The following is a 19,703-nucleotide window of genomic DNA, read 5'->3' as shown; positions in this document are numbered from 1 at the left end:
CAGTGAACTGCTCTCCTGCCTTCCTTAGCAAGGGCTTATTGGGCATCAGAAGCTCTAGTTTTTAAGATAGCAAAAAATTTAACTCTTACCAGCTCTTATTCTTTTTAGGAAAGCTATTGAAGCAAAGTCCTAAACTTCCACTCTCTTTAGTGATCATTTTAGTTCTTCTAGGTACTAATGAATCAAGCATTTATAAAATAATTATTAAATGTACATATCAAACATTTTTTGAATTTGCATTTTGAATTTGAATATCAAACATTTTTCTCTTTTGAGCTATAATACTGAGCAGTGTCTCCAATGTGTTTTTGATTAGAATATAAATAACTCAAGATCAGGAACTAAAACCCTTTAGAGATGAATCGATAATACCACTTTCCTATCAGCCAAATATAGTGCTATTAGAGTTCTGAAAAATTAAAAGAGAAGGCCATTCTTGGTTGATTATTGTTTTTAAAAGTCTACATTTTTAATGTAGCCAAGTGCTAAACACTTAGGCCTGTAGAACAATGAAGGATGAATAAGTAGCTGTGACATATACACTGTGATTGTACAGACCTCACTGGCTTAGAAAGCCCTTTCCAGACAAGGGTGTGGCTGTGGAACTTGTTTAGATTGAGCATGTTGATAAGCTAAATTTCCAAGTGTCTTAAATTTTCATAGAATATATGTTTTATTTATCTTCTGGTCTGTGCCTTTTTAAGAGTTTTATTCTTTCTTGAGTTTGGCTGAAATGATTACACACCAATGCTTACCCTCGTTTTCAGAAAGATGTACATCTATGTAAGTACCAGGATAAATTTAAACGTGGTTAAACCTGATTTTAAACACATTTTTCTAGGGCCTGAATGATTTTTAATGCTTAATGCTTAAACACTGTGGCGGGAGTGGGGTATGCAGTGGACAGGAGATTTTTAGGATGATTTTTAGAATGATTAGCTGTTTAGTTTTGTTTTTTTGTTGACTGAAAACCCTCAAATTAACAGTCTTTTAAAACTAGAATAAGATGTACACCCATAACAAATTAGTGTTAATTGCACTTAAAAAATACAGCATTAAAGTTTGCTGACAAACCTTTTCTAAGACCAAAAATCTAACGTTTTACATTGTAACGAATTTACAGGATAAACCATTCCACTTGCCTCATTGTTTTCTGCCTCCATGCCTATTTTGCTATGCAAAAGCTTTATGTCAATTTACTTTTTGAGCCGTTTAAGACCAAACCAAATTATTCCTTCAGAACATTTTAAACAATCCCTTAAAGACCTCTTTTTCTTGGCTATGTTTCCAATCTTGGCTTATCACTGTAATATTTCATGCTCCATGCTTCTGAAAAAATTCAATATTCAAGAACAAAGTAATCCAGAGCTTTACTTCATTTCAGTCTTTTTATGTCCTAGGGCTGTCCCAACTCAATGACCCAGTTTTTATTGTGTCACATCTGTCTGTTGCTGACTGCAACCAGCTTGCCTAAGCCTTTTCCTGTCCGTTATCAGTTTTCCCTTAATTCAAAAAACAATTTTTTTTTAAAAAATTCTTTGCACTTCCCCTTTCACAGCTTTTAGTTTTTTTCCTCCTTAGGAGACTCTGTTCCTGTGGTAGCTACTCAGAAACACAAAGATGAGTGGGTGAGGTCTCTAAGGTCTCTAAGTCTTTCCTTGTCAAAATTTTCATTGCAATATCTTTAGAATTACAGAAAGTGGATATTATAATTTGGCAATATGCATCAAGAGTCCTCAAAAATGTTCATACCCTATGATCCAGCAGTTTCACTTCTGAGACTCTAGCTTACTAATTAAAAAGAATCATCTAAGATATGGAAAAAAGCTGTATACATGAGATGTTCATTACCATGTTATGTATTGTTGGGGAGTTCTTTTGCTTGGTCTAATAATTAAATTGATGCAAACAGATTAATAGGAAGAAAAAAAACCAGTTTAATTCATATGCACGGAGGTCTCATAAAAATGGAATCCTCGAGGTGAACAAAGCAGGCTGTTCATATATTATTTTTAGACAAAGAAACAATTATTTGTGAAGATTTAACAAAGGGGCTTGTGCTTGGGGTAGCAGACTAATGAAGAGGTAACAAAGTTTGTCTACAGAGTTTTCTTAGCCTTGAATTTCCTAACTCTGGTGATAAGGATGCTTTCTATCCTCCTGGTATAAGGAGGATACTTTCACATGGGAGATTATTTCCTGCTTTCATGGGGAAAGAGGGGGTTAGAGTGTTTTTCTATATCGTTTTTTCTCCACTGGCTTAAATTCAAACTAATCAATATGTCATTGTAGCATATCTTGGGGCAGCCTGCTCTGAGGCCCAACAGTATACATGCAAAAGAAGAAAACAACCCAAATATCCAACAACAGGAGAGAAGTTTAATAAATTACTGTCTATCTACTTGATGGAATATTGTGCAATCATTTAAGATAATGGTCATGTTGACTATGTAGAAAGATAGGTAAAAATTTATAATGTTTTCAGAAAAGCAGGGTGCAAAGTCGTAAGTGCTGGTGGTCACAGCTATGTTTTAAAAAGCATTTACAACAGGAAAACTGCAAGGAAAGAGGACATTTGCTAATACTTGTTATTTTAGGGTATGGAATTATAGATGATTTTCTTTTCTTTACTCTCAAAATCTTGATTCAAATTCTTTTAAAATTTAAGTTTTTGAAAACTATAGTCTTCACAGATGCAAATTAAGAACTATTCGGATATGTCACGTCAAATAAAATTTATAAAAGACTATTTCAGATAGAGCTCTATTTAAGTCTAATAATAATCTAACAATGGCCAGGCGATGGGGGTGGATAAGATAGTGAGTACATCATTTTGTTTACCATTGTGTGTAATCCCCAAAAAGATACATTAGAAAAAAAATTTTAATACCTATTTTAAAATATAAAATAAAATTATTTTAAAAAATCTTAATAGGTTCTACTCGTTTATTTTACTGCCACTGACTTTATCCAGGCCAGTTTGTTCTCTCCAAAGTTGCTTCATCAAGTTCTACCTCTAGCCCAACGCTTATAGTACATTTCCCACACTGTTTTCAGAGAAATCTTTCTGAAACCTAAATGTATGTGATATTTCACTGCTTATTCAGGGATTCAGAATATTAGAGTCTTTAGCTTACTAGCTCCTCCCAAGCTTCTCTATCTTATTCTGTGTCCTTTCTTCTCATGCACCCTTCCCACCAGTTTTATCAAACTACATGTAATACCTGAAACAGTACTCAGAGTCACTATTGCTTCTGTCTCTTAATACTGAAACTAACACTTAATACCAGCTCAGTCTTCAAATCCCAAAGTGTTACTTTCTTTGGGAAGCCTTCCCAGATTCCTCATCTTTTATGTATTCTCTGTAATCCTACAGTGCTATCCCTGATTTGCCCATCTGCTTTTTCCACCAGACAGTAAACGTCTTGTTATTGTGTGCACGGGCAAGCGCAAGTGAGTGTGTATGAGCAAGTGTGTGTAACAGCACTCCCTCCCACCCCTTAAAAATCATTCTTTCTCCCGCCCCATGTCCCCTCCCTGTGCTCTGACAATGAGAGGAATAGTGATTGCGAAATGGTGTTGATGAAGGGCTAGTGTGCTAATTCTGGACACCAAGTGCTAGGAAAAAAGAGTGGAGATGCACTGGAAGCCAAGGACTGTTAGCTGTCAGGTACTTATTAGGTAGAAACTCATTCACTGTACCTCCCTGATGAAGTTAGACTTTACTTCCAACGTTGTACCCCTGAGAACAGGGAGCACATTTATTTGTCTATGAACTCTCCACTCTTCCTTGTACATACTAGGCATTCAAACATATGTTGATTAAAATCCAATTTTTAAAAATCATTCAGATTTACAGAAATTCACATCCACCTTGTCTATAATTAGGAAAAAACCCCGGAAAAAAAAAATATATGAAAGACAAAGTGTTTGTGAAGTGTTTGTGAAGCTCAACGTCCTAACTAGAAAACTTCAGAACAGTGCTGTGAACCCTGAAGAGGAAGATGTAACTGGAATTAAGGATGGGCAAACTTATTCAAATAAAATAAAAATAAGGACTGCCTAAACTCCAAATGTGCTGACATGGAAATATCGATCTCGATTTTCGTATGCTTACATAGGGAACCAGCTATACTCCAAAAGAAAATATTGGTTCAGCCTAACACAAAATCATGGTTTTATTGTTTAGACAAAAAACAAATAACTTGGTCATGTTCTCAATGGATTTTCTTAGTTTCTTTTTTCCCATCCTTATTATATCTGTATTTTAAGCAATATGGCTATTAGAGCAAAATTTTTTTTAAGTTTTAATAAATTGAATACATTTTCCCCCAATTTTTATAGTTGTTAAAATTTTTGATTATCACTCTTAACATTTTAGTGATTACTCTTTTAACTTTAAAGTTTAAATGTTTCAGAGGCTCTGATATTTAAAATAAAACTCTGGAAACAACTGTTAAATAGAAAATTCTTTCTTGATCATCCCCTTAATTATCTGCTATGTAGATTTAGTGTTCTTATTTTATATTTTCTTATAAACTCACCTATCTCTTCCTATCTGGAAACAAATGCAACAAATATGTTTTAGTAAACTATCCAAACAGAATTCTATTTTGAATTTCAAATTATTGGAATATACCTAGTGACAGCTTTGGTATAGGGGAAAGGCTAATCAGCCAGTGCATGGGGGTAGAAAAATTTGACTGAACTTTATATATAATAATAGAAAGAGCATAAATAGACTGGTCAGGTGTGATTAAGAGTGGGAAATAAAAAAATTTTCAAAAATTAAGCAATATAAGAATGTATAAGGCACAGCATGGAAATCCTAAAATAAGCATGAATTACAGAACAGGAAGATTAGAAAGAATGATTTTTAAGGTAGCTACAACTATCTCTCAGTAAAATACATTACTTATAAAGGCACATTTCCCTATAGGAAAGAAAACATTATATCCCTTGAGACAATCCAATAGTCACTTAAAAATAATGTTCAGATACACCCAAGCAAACTCTGTAATAAAAATAACAAACCCACAGCCCAAAAGAACTGTACAAGACAGGAATGATTCCTACAGATACTTTAACATAAATATTTTATACCTTATTGTAAAGACATTTTACACACCACCGCCATAAATACCAAACACGGTTTTATTTATCTACTTATTTATTTTTTTGAAAGATTTTTTTGATGTGGACCATTTTTAAAGTCTTTATTGAATTTGTTACAATATTGCTTCTGTTTCATGTTTTGGTTTTTTGGCCGTGAGGCATGTGGGATCTTAGCTCCCCGACCAGGGATCAAACCTGCATCCCCTGCACTGGAAGGCGAAGTCTTAACCACCAAACTGCCAGGGAAGTCCCTGAATGTGGTTTTATGAAAGTAACAATTTTAGAATAAAAACATTTCCTAAATAGCATGATAATCCACCTGTTTTCTTCTTAACCTCAATATAACAGCTAAGACACTAGCAGACATGAAAATTTGGTGTCTTAGTTTACAAATGTAGTCTAATACATCGGAATACTGACAAGCATTTCCACGTGCTTCAGACATACTGCCAACACAGATAGCCAAGAAGATTAAAAGAAATATACACATTTCTAGTTATAGGTACGAACTAGAAATATTACAATAAACATGTAATGCCACCAATACAGGTTTTTACACACCTGAAAAAGTCAACAACAACAAAAAAGTTCAGATATTTGACATCAGGTAGACAACACGTAGGCTTTAGGGTTGATTTACTGCTTTCATGTGATGTACAAATAGTCTTATCATTGCCCCCAACCTTGGAATTTCAGAGCCAGAGAGCATACAGTTCAAAACACTTGCTTTATCCTTTTTCTCGTGCTAGCCCTCTGGTGTTTTCCTAATTCCTGCAGTTTTCTAGAATGATCTTTCAGATTTTCACTCAGCAGCACTGGGTCAAATCTCTTCTATACAGGATCTCACTCTTCTCATGTCTCCTCTGCTCACAGAGAGCCGGTCAAAGTCTTGGAGGTGGAAACGAGTTGCCAACTGATTTACCATTTTCCTTAGGGTAAGAAATGCTGAAACAACTTGGAAAGTAAGGAATATAGTGAAGATGATATGTACTGCTTTTTCCAAGGGCAGATTCGTTAGGCCTTCATTAAAGAGCAAGAACAGAATTAAAGGCAACTGCAATAGAAGGCTCAAAAGCCAAAAGCCAGCCAGCTCAGGAACCTGCAATGACACACATGATGAGTATCAGATCAGTGAAGTACAGTCTTCTGTTTGTATCAATAAGCAAGTGATACTACTTGATGGCACTACTGTGAACGTACATTTTGAGCTCTGTAAATCGAAAGGAGTACAACATGGTCCTTGTCCTCAGAAAACTTACAGTCTAGACTGGAAGAGAAAACTTACTTATGTGACAGTCCTAGAATACTATAGTGAATAATGAAATGCACCACTTAGCATTATAGACTAAATGCTACAAGAAATAAGACAAGAGGGAAAGTAGGGTAGGTAAAAGATAGAATTCAAGGAGGTAGTCTTTTAAAGTTGGGTAGAAGGAGGAAGAGGCAAGAACTTAAGTAAGCAAAGATGTGGAATGAGTATGACTGGGAAACAACACATCACCTGGAATGGATGCTTGGATTAGGAAAAAGCAAGAAATACAGTGGGACAGGCTGGGACAGGCCCTTATGAAGGGCCTGAAAGAACACAGAAATCTTTAGGGATTATCCCTAAATTCTGGTAACTGTAAATGCTTAGGCAGCATGATGGTTCAGAAAACATGAGCCTTGCAGAGGAAATGAGTTTATCATTTTCCCCCATTCTCTTATTCAGGATATAAATAATCATGTTTAATTGACCAAGTATTTTCAAGACTGGTGAGAAGAGGGAAAACTATCACTTCTTAGGTGTTTACTATGTTCAGGTACTTTATATAAATTACTTAATCCTAACAAACCTGTGAAGTAAATATTTCCCCAACTTTATATGTGAAGAAACCAAAGCTCAAGAGATTAAGCAAACAGACCACAGTGACAGATGTGGTGAAGTTGGAGCTAGGCCTTAACTACAGGCCTTTGCTCCTTCCACCACATCTCACTGCCTTTTCCTTGTTAGGAAAATCTTACTGCATTTATGTGTAGCACTGAGAGAAAGGAAAGAAGAGCCTACCTTCTCCTGCAGGTTCCCCATGTAGCCCAGATACAACCTGATAGCTTCAATTAAGGTTATTAGGATGATAACGGTGACCACAATGAATTTGTAGTAATCAGGCAAGATTGAATACTAAAAAAACAAAAATAAACATGTTCATAAAATCTCACATATAGTAAGACTGACCTGAGATTTAAAAAAATATATGAAGAACTTTAATTTTATTGACAATGTAACAATGCTAGGGACGGCAGAAGAGACCTCAGCAGAAGTAGTAAAGTGTAGATTTACCTTCATCTGAAGCATCATAATGCTGCTCACCCACCAAAGTGGGAAAAAATAAGTGTTAAAATAAAGTGACATCTGCAATGCCAAACTGGAAACCATTTCATTATCTACGGAAGAAAGAGAGAGAAAAGGAACAAACTCTTAACCCTGGTCTCTGCCCTATACGTCCTTTAGTTCCTTAGAATTAATAACCATAGCATCAGCTTAACGAAACTCCAAATTTTAAGCCTAATCATTGACAGTGAAAGGAAATAGTCATCATAATACTATTTATTTCCTATGTTGGCTACTTGGGGGTATGTTTCATATTTTTCAATTACTTTATCATTTTCCCATTACAGTCTGCTGACTTTTTTGCATACTACTGGTATAAATTAAATGTGGAATATCAATATGAATCCTATTGAACAGATAACAATAATAATCATTACCTCCTTTGTAGAGTTCTGTGTAAAGAGCCTATGAAATGAACACATAAAATACATAACAACTAATCTCTCACATATAAACTAATCTCATGCAAAATCTAATCTCCCCAAATTATAATTAAACAGACACCCCTTTTCAGCATATCCTAATCCTACCTGTTCATTCATATCCAATTCAATGCCACTTTTTCCATAAATCCTTTCTTGATCCCATTCCCCCACTCCAGCAGAAATCTCTTTCCCCTCTAGGTACTTATCACTCTAACCTGTGTGTAAGAAGTGTTAGCAAAGAGCCACACTCCCCTCACTTGAGACAAAATCTGGTTACTGAAGAGACAATGAGCTCTGGAGTCCAAGTAAACCCGGAGCTCCCCAAACTCCCTTAGAACTCTAGATGCCAGACTTGGAATAAATTATTTAACCTCTTTGAGCCTTACTTTATTCACCTGTAAAACAGTAACATTAAAATTACTTCACAGGTTGCTTGTGAGGATTAAAGATAATATAAATTACTTCACCCTAGCACTATGCCTGGCACTTAGTAGGCACTCAATAAATATGGGTCCTTTTTCCTTCTCTTTTACTTATACACAGGCTCATTGTAAGCACAGACCACATTCTACCCAAATTTGAGGCCCTCATAGAACCTAGCATCTTGCTTTACACATGGAAAATACCAAATATGCATAAGCAGAAAGAATGAATTAATGAATTCATTAATGAATGCATGAAAACATACTATTATAAGGGCATTACCAGTGTAGCCATTCATGATACATGAGTTTCATTTATCTAAGGCTGATTACATAGTACCTTTTGCTTTCATATAAGGGAGAAGGGTCCTAAATTAAGAATTTGATTTTTAAAATTGGGTCCTACAAAAGCATCCTAAATTTGACTAAATTCCAACAATTTAAGAGCAGATATATATTTTGAAATCCACTGCTCTAAATGAAAGAATTTACAAAGACTCTAAAATAAATATATTTTTAAAATTAATTAATTTATTTATGTATTTTTGGCTGTGTTGGGTCTTCGTTGCTGTGCGCGGGCTTTCTCTAGTTGTGGCTAGCGGGGGGCTACTCTTGGTTGCGGTGTGCAGGCTTCTGATTGCGGTGGCTTCTCTTGTTGCAGAGCTCTCGCTCTAGGTGCGTGGGCTTCAGTAGCTGTGGCACACAGGCTCAGTAGTTGTGGCTCGTGGGCTCTAGAGCACAGGCTCAGTAGTTGTGGCACACGGGCTTAGCTGCTCCGTGGCATGTGGGGTCTTCCTGGACCAGGGCTCGAAACTGTGTCCCTTGCATTGGCAGGCAGATTCTTAATCACTGCGCCACCAGGGAAGCCCCTAAAATAATTTTCTTAAAAACAGATGTTTATGTCTTTTTCTCCGCATCTGAGTATTTTATATCTATCATTTAACAGTTTTAAAATATAAGATAGTCATGGTCTCTCACAGCCAGGTTTTTCCTTTAGCTCCAAGAATATCCCTGATTATTATGCCTACTTTTGCTTGCACCTATTTATTAAATTACCACTGATAAAGGAATGCATTCTTACAGTCTGTTAAATCTGAAGGTAACTCACTTGCCTAGGATTTTCTCATAACAATAGTACAACTCTTGGTCAGCTGTGGTCATAATACATGCTTGCAATTACAGTACAAATAATCAAACCTAATTCAGATCCACAAGGAAGAAAATGTGGAAAAATAGTGGTAAATTAGTTAAGCTGAACATTTTAATACCTTTAGAGCAAACACTGTAGTCAAATTTTGCGAAGAAGTTTTTATGTTAAGAATTTTGTACATGAGCATCTTAAGAGTTATGCTATGTCTATATTTCAGCAGATCAAACTTACCATAATGCAGCTGAAAATCAAGTTAATATGTAAATTAACCTTGAAAGCACAAGACATGAATTTACTAAATTCTGCAAAAGTACAAGTTGACTTCTGTAAACGGAACTTAAATTAAAACATTATGTAATATAAGTCAGGGGTGGGCAAACTACCAGCCAGCTGCCTGTTTTTGTATGGCAATGAGCTAAAAATGTTTTTTTCACATTTTTAAATGGTTGAGGAAAAAATATCAAAGAATAATAATATTTTGTGACACTGAAAATCATGAAATTCAAACTTTAGTGTCCATAAATAAAGTTTTATTGGAACAATGCCATGTCTATTCAATTACCATTACCTATGACTGCCACAGAGACCTATGGCCTGAAAGGTCTAAAATATTTACTATCTGGCCCTTTACAGAAAACCCATGATACTTTACATCATCAGATTTTAGTGCCTTGGCTTTAGAATCAAAAACGTAATAACCTAATTTTTCACATTATGTTTTTCTCTGTACATCCTAAATCAAGACCAGGCCTAAATTGAGAGGACAGGCAAGACATCAGGGTGAAAAATTGAAACGATGGGAAATGACTTTTCTTTGCCCCCTTTAAAAAATCCCTAAACCAAGCAAGAGGAAAAGATTTCTATTTCCCAGCACAGTTCAGTGATAAAAGCTGCGTGGGTTTGGTTGACAGTATGTTGTCTATCATGATTTAAGAGAGGGAAACTGTTCTGCAGAAAACTGCGTTGTCACTTGTCATGTTGAATGTAGCATCGTGGTATTTTGTTACTTGATTTAGGGCAAGAAGTATAAATAGGGGATGGGAAGGAAAAGGCCGGGAGAGTGCGAGTTTTGTTGAAGGCGTTGCTAGAGTGGCAGGTGCCACTCTGTATTGGATAGCATTTAAAATAAAACTTCTTTCCATGTCTTCTTCCAGAAAATGGACTTGTGGTGGAAAGTACATGTTCTGCTAGGAAAGGAGAAAAGGAAAAGATATTTTACTGGGGTAGGGGATATTAAGTGGAAAGAGGAGATTGCCTGGGCTGTTTCCACTCCACCCTGGCCAGAAAAGCCAGGGTGAATGCCGTAGAGGAAAAGCAAAGTCGGCCTTCTCAGCCTTCTCGGAGGGCAAGGGACCGGACGCGGGCTGCGAAGGCGGCTTTTATATTCTTTTTTGAGGAAGGCCGGCGCCACCTCAGCCGCCCCGCTTGCAATTAGCCGGCCAGGCCGCAGCACTATCAACCCGGAACCCGCTGGCTTACGGGGCCGGGCTATCTGGTCCCCATCTCAGCCCCATCCCTCGGCCTGGCCCCTCCTCCAAGGAGCTTCCCGCACTGCGGAGAACCAGCTGAAGGCGAAACCGCCATCTTAGGTCTGGGCAAAATCTGGCCGCTCCAAAACTCCGCCAGGTCTTCCGAGGGCCACATGCCCTGCGCTGGGCCTCCGCCACTCACCCGGACCCTCGTTATACTCCGGCCCGGTCCGGCTGGAGTCGCTGAACACGGTCCGGCTGAAGTTTCCCAGCCTCTGGCGGACCGGATCTGGCAGCTCCATGCTCTGGCCTTGGTACTGCTCACTGCTACGTCTTCGGGCGCTGTGGTGCTCTGAGGTTCCCAAGGCAACCGGGCAGGCGAGGGCGCTGGGGGCCCGGGCGCACGCGCGGCCGCACTGCACGGCCGAGGCGTGGGGCTCCCTGGAAGGGAGAGGAGTGCGGGGAAACCCATTCCTGCGGAGCGCCTAGCCAGGTGCAAAACCGCGGATTCCTTAGTCCTGTTTTAAGCTCCGCCACTTTAACAACGAATAAAAATAATAATAAATGACCTGGGGTTGGACTGTGATACAAGGACCTCTAATAACCTTGCCAGTGGGATGCAACCTTTCTGGAAGGAAATGCAGAATGAAGGCAGAGCTTAGAGAACGTTCATGACCCAGTAGCTTATACGTGTTTGTGTGTGTGTGTATGTATACACACACACATACTCTCTTCTAGGAATATATGTTATTATATACCAGGAATATTTCATATATATACATGCCACACACACAACTCTCTTCCAGGAATTTATGATTATATATTAGGAATATTTTATATATACACACCATATATTACATATATATATTTGATGGAATACATTGCAGCAGTTTAAAAACATGGTGGCAACGAATTTTTTTTTTTTTTTTTTTTGGTTGCGTTGGGTCTTCGTTGCTGCACGCGGACTTCTCATTGCGGTGGTTTCTCTTGTTGCAGAGCACGGGCTCTAGGCACGCGGGCTTCAGTAGTTGTGGCTCTCGGGCTTTAGAGCGCAGGCTCAGTAGTTGTGGCACACAGGCTTAGTTGCTCCGAGGCATGTGGGATCTTCCTGGACTAGGGATAGAACCCATGTTCCCTGCATTAGCAGGCAGATGCTTAACCACTGCGCTACCAGGGAAGCCCCGAATATTTGATAATATGGATTAACTTTAAGTAAAAATAAAAAACCAGAAGTAAAACTAAATAGGAATGAACCTAATTTAGTAAAATGTGTGTGTAAATATGTGGGAAGCAGAGAAGGGGAGGAGATGGCACAAGCACTGTGGCTTCAAAAAAAGACTTGAAGGGGGCTTCCCTGGTGGCGCAGTGGTTGAGAGTCCGCCTGCTGACGCAGGGGACACGGGTTCGTGAGCCGATCCGCGAAGATCCCACATGCCGCGGAGCGGCTGGGCCCGTGAGCCATGGCTGCTGAGCCTGCGCGTCCGGAGCCTGTGCTCCGCAACGGGAGAGGCCACAACAGTGAGAGGCCCACATACCGCCAAAAAAAAAAAAAAAAGGCTAGAAGGAAATAGTCCAAAACGTTAATAGTAATTTCTAGGTAGTAGATTGTGGGTGATTTAAAAATTTTTAAACATTATGTATTTTCCAGCTTTCTCTCAAATAAGACATATTAAAAAAAATTTTAGGTATAATACATATACAGAAAAGGGAACAAACAGAATATACAGGTGTAACCAAAACCCAGATTAAGAAACAGAACCTTACCAGCACCCCCAGAAGCTCTCCATGCCTACTCCCTTACAGTGACTAACCCTCCACTTCTAATCGACCTTTCCTGACTTCTATAGCATAGAATAGTTTTGCCTATTTTTATTCTTTATGTAAAAGTAATCATCCAATAACTGCTTTAAAAAAAACTAGCTCTTTGCCCTCAAAATTATTATTATGAAATTCCTTCATATTGTTAAGTGTAGATTCTTTTTCCTTGTGGTGTGGCCATACCACAATAAGTTTATCCATTCTACTGCTGATGAGCATCTGTGTATTTTCTAGTTTGGAGCTACTATCAGTAGTGCTGCTTTTGGTGAAAATATGCTTTGTGGTGAACATATGCATGCATTTGTGTTGAACTTGTTCCTAGGAATGAAATTGTTAGCTTATGAGGTACAACCCAGCTTTAATAGATACTGCCACTTTTCCAAAGTGGCTGTACCAATTTCTACTGCCTCCAGTGATGTATGAGCATTTCTGTTGCTCCAAATCCGTCACCAGCACTTGTCATTTTCCATGCTTTCCTTTTAGCCATTCTAATGGGTATGTGGTGAACAGTATTATTTTTACAATATAGAGAAAAACCACACATATTTATATAAATGTCAAGAGGAAGGTATGGGAGGAAATTGCTATATGGGTAGAATTTCAAAATAATTCAACAAATGTTAATTGCATTCCTACTCATTTTGGGGCATTGTCTTGGGCTAATTAGGGATATAGTCTCTCCCCATCAAGAAGATCAGCCAAGCGAGAGACGTGGAAACAAGTAAGTACACTATATTTTAGTAAAGGAACATAGATGAGGAAGCAATTAATTCTGGTTGGGGATGTCAGGAAAAAGCTGGCTAACTTCTGCTTCTCTTCAAGGCGGAGCTCAGCCCTCAGCACCTCCAAAATGGCTTCTAGGACCTCCCTGAACCTGGTTTAAGTGCCCTCCTCTGTGTTTCTCAAAGCATATTCTTCTGTGTTACTTTGGTCACAGTGCCAGTCACGCTGTACTACAGTCTATTTATGTCTGTTTCTCTTGCTAGTTCACAAGCTCTTTGAGGTCAGGGATGGGCTTTCATCTTTATATCCTGAACACTAGCACAATGCCTGACCTAGAATAGGAACTAGATAACCATTGAATGAATAAAGGGAATAAAAAGTCTAAAGACCATTCCCCTATCTTCCCATTTCTAGTTCAAAGACTTAGCCAGCCTTCACTCTGTAGAATGGAGAATTGATGTATTAAAACACAGTTAACTATAGCAACCAAAACAATTTTAAACTTAGCAACAAAGAGTCAATTTTGATCTATTATATTAACCAAGATTTTTATAAAGAGCACAGTGGAGCAGGAAGCCTCATGCTCTGCTGAATGGATTATAATTTGAACAATCTCGCTGAGGAAAGCAATTAACAATGTGTACAAATTGCCTTAAAAATATTCCTGCCTTTAACGCACTAATCCAGATTTTAAGCTCTATTTTGGGGAAATAATCATAAAAACAAAGCTTCATACTCCAAGAGATTACTTCTAACATTATTGATTTTAGTTAAAAAAAAAAAAGAAAAAAGGTGGGGGGAGCATTTGAAATGCCCAACCACAGGACCTAGTTAAGCAGATTATGATATTCATGGTGAGGTGTTGGGCTGTAGTGGAAAGGATGCCTTTGGAAGCAGAGAGAGCAGTGTTCAAATCCCCTCAAATTCTCACTTCACCACCTAAGAGCTATGCAGTTGCTTTCAAACCTTTGTTTTGTAAAGTGAGGCTAGTGCTAATTTACTGTTATGGTTGATGTAAAGATTATATCATTAAATAAGGCTTTCTATAAGTGATAGCTATCATTGACACATCTATTGAAATGATATTTGTGAAGAAGAAATACCTATAATGGAGTGAAATCATGCTAGTATTTAAGTTTCTGAATTCAACTGTATCTGTGAGGCAATACCTCTATTGCTTTCCCAGTGGATGCAATTAACCATAAAATGGTCCATGAGTGTTAACCAAATTTGTCAAAAGCCTGCGTGAATTCTTTTTTTTTTTTTTTTTTGCGTGCGTGAATTCTTTTAAAGACTTTTTCCTAGCATTGAAAAAAAAATGTAACATATCTTGTTCAGACTGCAATTATTTCATCAAAATTCTGGAGGAAAAATTGATCGAATTATGGGTATTTTTACTTTTATTTATTATTCAAATTTCCTACAATAACCATGCATTTCATAGTTTGAAATAAATCTTATTAAAAATAGAGAGGAAGAGGCAATGATGGTACAAAAATAAAGAGTTTTGAGAGGAAAAACTTGTGGTTTGGAAAGAATCCTGCTATTATTGATGTCACACGTGGTCCAAAGGGCTCGAAAAACTTTCCAAATATTACTTTGTTAGTTTATTCTCACAATATTTATAAAAAACAATCACATTGGTGAAATACTGCAGAACAAAGAAGGGAATCTACTTTTGTGGAATCAAGAGACTAGTATAATTTGGGTTTCCCATATTCTAAACCTATTACTAAGGATCTAAAGAGAAGTATGGAGTCTCCACTCTCAAAATCATGGGAATCATTTCCAGCAAGATTAATAAATAACCCTGTAGAAGCAGCCACATAGCACAGGAGATCAGCTTGGTGCTTTGTGACCACCTAGAGGGGTGGGATAGGGAGAGTGGGAGGGAGACACAAGAGGGAGGAGATATGGGGATATATGTATATGTATAGCTGATTCACTTTGTTATAAAGCAGAAACTAACACCATTGTAAGGCAATTATACTCCAATAAAGATGTAAAAAAAAAGATTAATAAATAACACTATAAAGTTAAACTGTTTGCTTCTATTTTTTTCTCTTTTAAAGAGACAGCCTTTATTTTAAGGATTTTTATATTGAAGAATTCAAAAAGTGGTAGGTTTTTGGAACTTACTGATCTGTATTTAAAAGATACAGATCAATCTGTTGACAAAGATTCACCAAAAATAATTTGAACAAGTGGGAAATTACAGTTAATACTACTGAAACCTACTAAAATAATTCCAGGACATGTGGTTTATCCGACATAACGATACTTCTAAGTGCTGTGACTGATATGAAACTGACTGTGTCTTACTTTTCTGAACACACAGTGGTATAATTAACAATATTCAATCACTCTGTTCTTTCCTGAATATATAAAAAGTAAAATACCAGTTAAAAAACTAATATATTCTTCTCTTTAAGTGTTTTTTACATATACAATGTCAATATTTTCATTCCATAGTGGTGTGGTTTAAGAGGTTTTTCATTCACGAGTAGAACAACAATCCACCCAAAGGGAAATGATAGTCTGTAGGCTCACAGTGCAAATAAAGAGTTTGGGAATGCAGCAACTGACATTTCTAAAATACAAAACAGATAAAATTCTAAGAAGTTACATGCAATAAGCTCAACTAAGCATCTGGCCACAGAACTAGAGCATTTGATAATTTTACTGGTGATTTTAGTGGGACTCCAGATGTTTCCAAACTCAACTCTCATCTTAGGCTTTGTATTTTGCTTTTCCAGCTTCACTAATGACACAAACATGATTCAAATCCCCGAAGTATTCATTATAGTGAAGGACATATCCTACAACAAACTTGGCTAGAATTTCAAATCCAACAAAGTCTGGTCTGTATCCAGCACTTCGAGGGGTCTTTTTCACCAGCAAGCTCACAACCTTGATCATCTTTGGATTATGCTGCTTGACCAAGGAAAGCAAGGTTTTCATTGTTTTGCCAGTGTCAATTATACCTTCCACAATCAACACATTATTTCCAGTGAAAGTTTTTTTTATTTTTTTTATTATTTATTTATGTTTTTATTTTTTACATCTTTATTGGAGTATAATTGCTTTACAATGGTGTGTTAGTTTCTGCTTTATGACAAAGTGAATCAGTTATATGTATACATATGTTCCCATATCTCTTCCCTCTTGCGTCTCCCTCCCTCCCACCCTCCCTATCCCACCCCTCTAGGTGGTCACAAAGCACTGAGCTGATCTCCCTGTGCTATGCGGCTGCTTCCCACTAGCTATCTATTTTACGTTTGGTAGTGTATATATGTCCATGCCACTCTCTCATTTTGTCACAGCTTACCCTTCCCCCTCCCCATATCCTCAAGTCCATTCTCTAGTAGGTCTGTGTCTTTATTCCTGTCTTACCCCTAGGTTCTTCATGACATTTTTTTCTTAAATTCCATATATGTGTGTTAGCATACAGTATTTGTCTTTCTCTTTCTGACTTACTTCACTCTGTATGACAGACTCTAGGTCTATCCACCTCATTACAAATAGCTCAATTTCATTTCTTTTTATGGCTGAGTAATATTCCATTGTATATATGTGCCACATCTTCTTTATCCATTCATCCGATGATGGACACTTACCTGTTTCCACCTCTGGGCTATTGTAAATAGAGCTGCAATGAACGTTTTGGTATATGACTCTTTTTGAATTATGGTCTTCTCAGGGTATATGCCCAGTAGTGGGATTGCTGGGTCATATGGTAGTTCTATTTGTAGTTTTTTAAGGAACCTCCATACTGTTCTCCATAGTGGCTGTACCAATTCACATTGCCACCAGCAGTGCAAGAGTGTTCCCTTTTCTCCACACCCTCTCCAGCATTTATTGTTTCTAGATTTTTTGATGATGGCCATTCTGACTGGTGTGAGATGATATCTCTTTGTAGTTTTGATTTGCATTTCTCTAATGATTAATGATGTTGAGCATTCTTTCATGTGTTTGTTGGCAATCTGTATATCTTCTGTGGAGAAATGTCTATTTAGGTCTTCTGCCCATTTTTGGATTGGGTTGTTTGTTTTTTTGTTATTGAGCTGCATGGGCTGCTTGTAATTTTGGAGATTAATCCTTTGTCAGTTGCTTCATTTGCAAATATTTTCTCCCATTCTGAGGGTTGTCTTTTGGTCTTGTTTATGGTTTCCTTTGCTGTGCAAAAGCTTTGAAGTTTCATTAGGTCCCATTTGTTTATTTTTGTTTTTATTTCCATTTCTCTAGGAGGTGGGTGAAAGTTGAGAGATCATCTTCACCAATTACTTTTATGTCGACTGTTGACTGGTCATTACAGTAGCTCTTCAGTCTGATAAAATCTACAGTCATAGGAATGGATCTATCACTATTTCTCTTCAGTACTTTGATATAATCCAGCAGGTCAGCAAGGAATTTGTAGCCCCCGTTGAGCACACAGAGGGCCACGGTGTGATGGCCTCCCATCTCCTTCTTCACATCTTGAGCAAGACGTTCGGTCCTGTCCATAATTAGTCCATGAGGAATAAACACCTTTTCCAAATCCTCAGCATAATGATTAGGTATACAAAATAAATCTAGGTCATAAGCAGGTTAATTATTGCTAATCACGATGCTGGGGCTGCAGATCCCCATAACAGAGCCGGCTGACCGGCCAGCTGAGGGCAGTTTGGGCTAAACTGTTTACTTGTTATACCAAACTTGATGGTCAGAGTAATAGCTACTTCTCCAATAATTGTTTAATGTATTTCATTGGGATTCAATTACATCTATGGTTTACTTTCCTAAATATTTATTTTCACAAAAATTTTGAGCCTTGTGCAATGATTTGTTTCTCTTTGACCAGAGGCAAAGTTATTTGGTAATAACATGTTACCCTATGTGACAAGAAACTGATTTGGTGAGTTATTAAATAACTTAATTTAAAATTACCTCTTACTGTAATAAAGGTATAAATTCTTTCCACTTGATACTAATAAAGAGTTTAGAAACAATATTTTAAAGTGAACATGTTAATTTATTGCCTTAAAATGAACTGTGAGAATTCCCTTGTGGTCCAGTGGTTAGGACTCTGTGCTATTACTGAGGAGGGCCTGGGTTCAATTCCTGATCAGGGAAATAAGATCCCACAAGCTATGCCACATAGCCAAACAAACAAACAAAAACTGTGAGATATTTATAAGAATTTAGATAAATTTAATGGTAAGTTATATATGGGCACAATATCTTTAGATATGATTCCACATCAGCATCCACATTTAAAAAATCTTATTATATACAGACAACTTATATGACTCAATATCAAAAAACCAAATAATCCAATCAAAAAATGGGCAAAAGACCTTAATAGACATTTCTCAAAAGAAGACATACAGATGGCTAACAGGCATATGAAAAGGTGTTCAACATTGCTAATTATTAGAGAAATGCAAATCAAAACCACAATGAGGTATCACCTCACACCAGTCAGAATGGCCATCAGCAAAAAGTCTATAAATAATAAATGCTGGAGAAAGTGTGGAGAAAAGGGAACCCTCCTACACTGATGGTGGGAATGTAAATTGGTGCAGCCACTATGGAAAACAGCATGGGGGTTCCTCAAAAAAACTAAAAATAGATTTGCCATATGATCCAGCAATCCCACATCTGGACATATATCTGGAAAAGATGAAAACTCTAATTCAAAAAGACATGCACCCCAATGTTCATAGCAGCACTGTTTATAACAGCAAAGACATGGAAACAAACTAAGTGTCCATCAACAGACGAATGGATAAAGAAGATGTGGGATACACTCAGCCATAAAAAAGAATGAAATATTGCCATTTGCAGCAATATGAATGGACCTAGAGAATATCATACTAAGTGAAGTAAATCAGACAAATATTATATGATATCACATATATATGGAATCTAAAAAATAATACAAATGAATCTATATATAGAACAGAAACAGACTCACATAGAAAACAAATTTATGGTTACCAAAGAGGAAAGGGAGGGAGGGATAAATTAGGAGTATGGGATTAACAGATACAGACTATTATAGATAAAATAGATAAGCAAAAAAGCTTTACTGTATAACTCAGGGAACTATATTCAATATCTTCTAATAACCTATAATGGAAAATAATCTAAAAAAAATAATTGAATCACTTTGTTGTATACCTGAAGCTAACACAATATTGTAAATCAACTATACATCAGTTTTAAAAA

The 19,703-nt window shown here is 37.1% G+C and overlaps 1 protein-coding gene and 1 pseudogene across 2 annotated transcripts; both read right to left on the bottom strand.

Moving 5' to 3' along the window:
• Nucleotides 1-5,935: 5,935 nt before the first annotated feature.
• TMEM17 (transmembrane protein 17) lies at nt 5,936-11,254 on the bottom strand (the record flags this gene model as incomplete). Its single annotated transcript, XM_079720433.1, has 4 exons — nt 5,936-6,214; nt 7,163-7,276; nt 7,436-7,539; nt 11,155-11,254. The coding sequence occupies 4 exons, from the start codon at nt 11,252-11,254 to the stop codon at nt 5,936-5,938; spliced, it is 597 nt and encodes a 198-aa protein (XP_079576559.1).
• A 4,969-nt stretch (nt 11,255-16,223) lies between these two features.
• On the bottom strand, nt 16,224-18,122 carry LOC307064800 (hypoxanthine-guanine phosphoribosyltransferase-like; annotated as a pseudogene). The gene is made up of 2 exons: nt 17,752-18,122; nt 16,224-16,509 (listed from the first exon to the last, which is right to left on the bottom strand). The product of its transcript is annotated as a hypoxanthine-guanine phosphoribosyltransferase-like (transcript).
• Nucleotides 18,123-19,703: the final 1,581 nt, after the last annotated feature.

This window comes from Hyperoodon ampullatus, assembly GCF_949752795.1.
Source record: "Hyperoodon ampullatus genome assembly, chromosome: 15".
Lineage (NCBI taxonomy): Eukaryota > Metazoa > Chordata > Mammalia > Artiodactyla > Ziphiidae > Hyperoodon > Hyperoodon ampullatus.
This window is presented reverse-complemented; position numbering and strand designations above follow the sequence as displayed.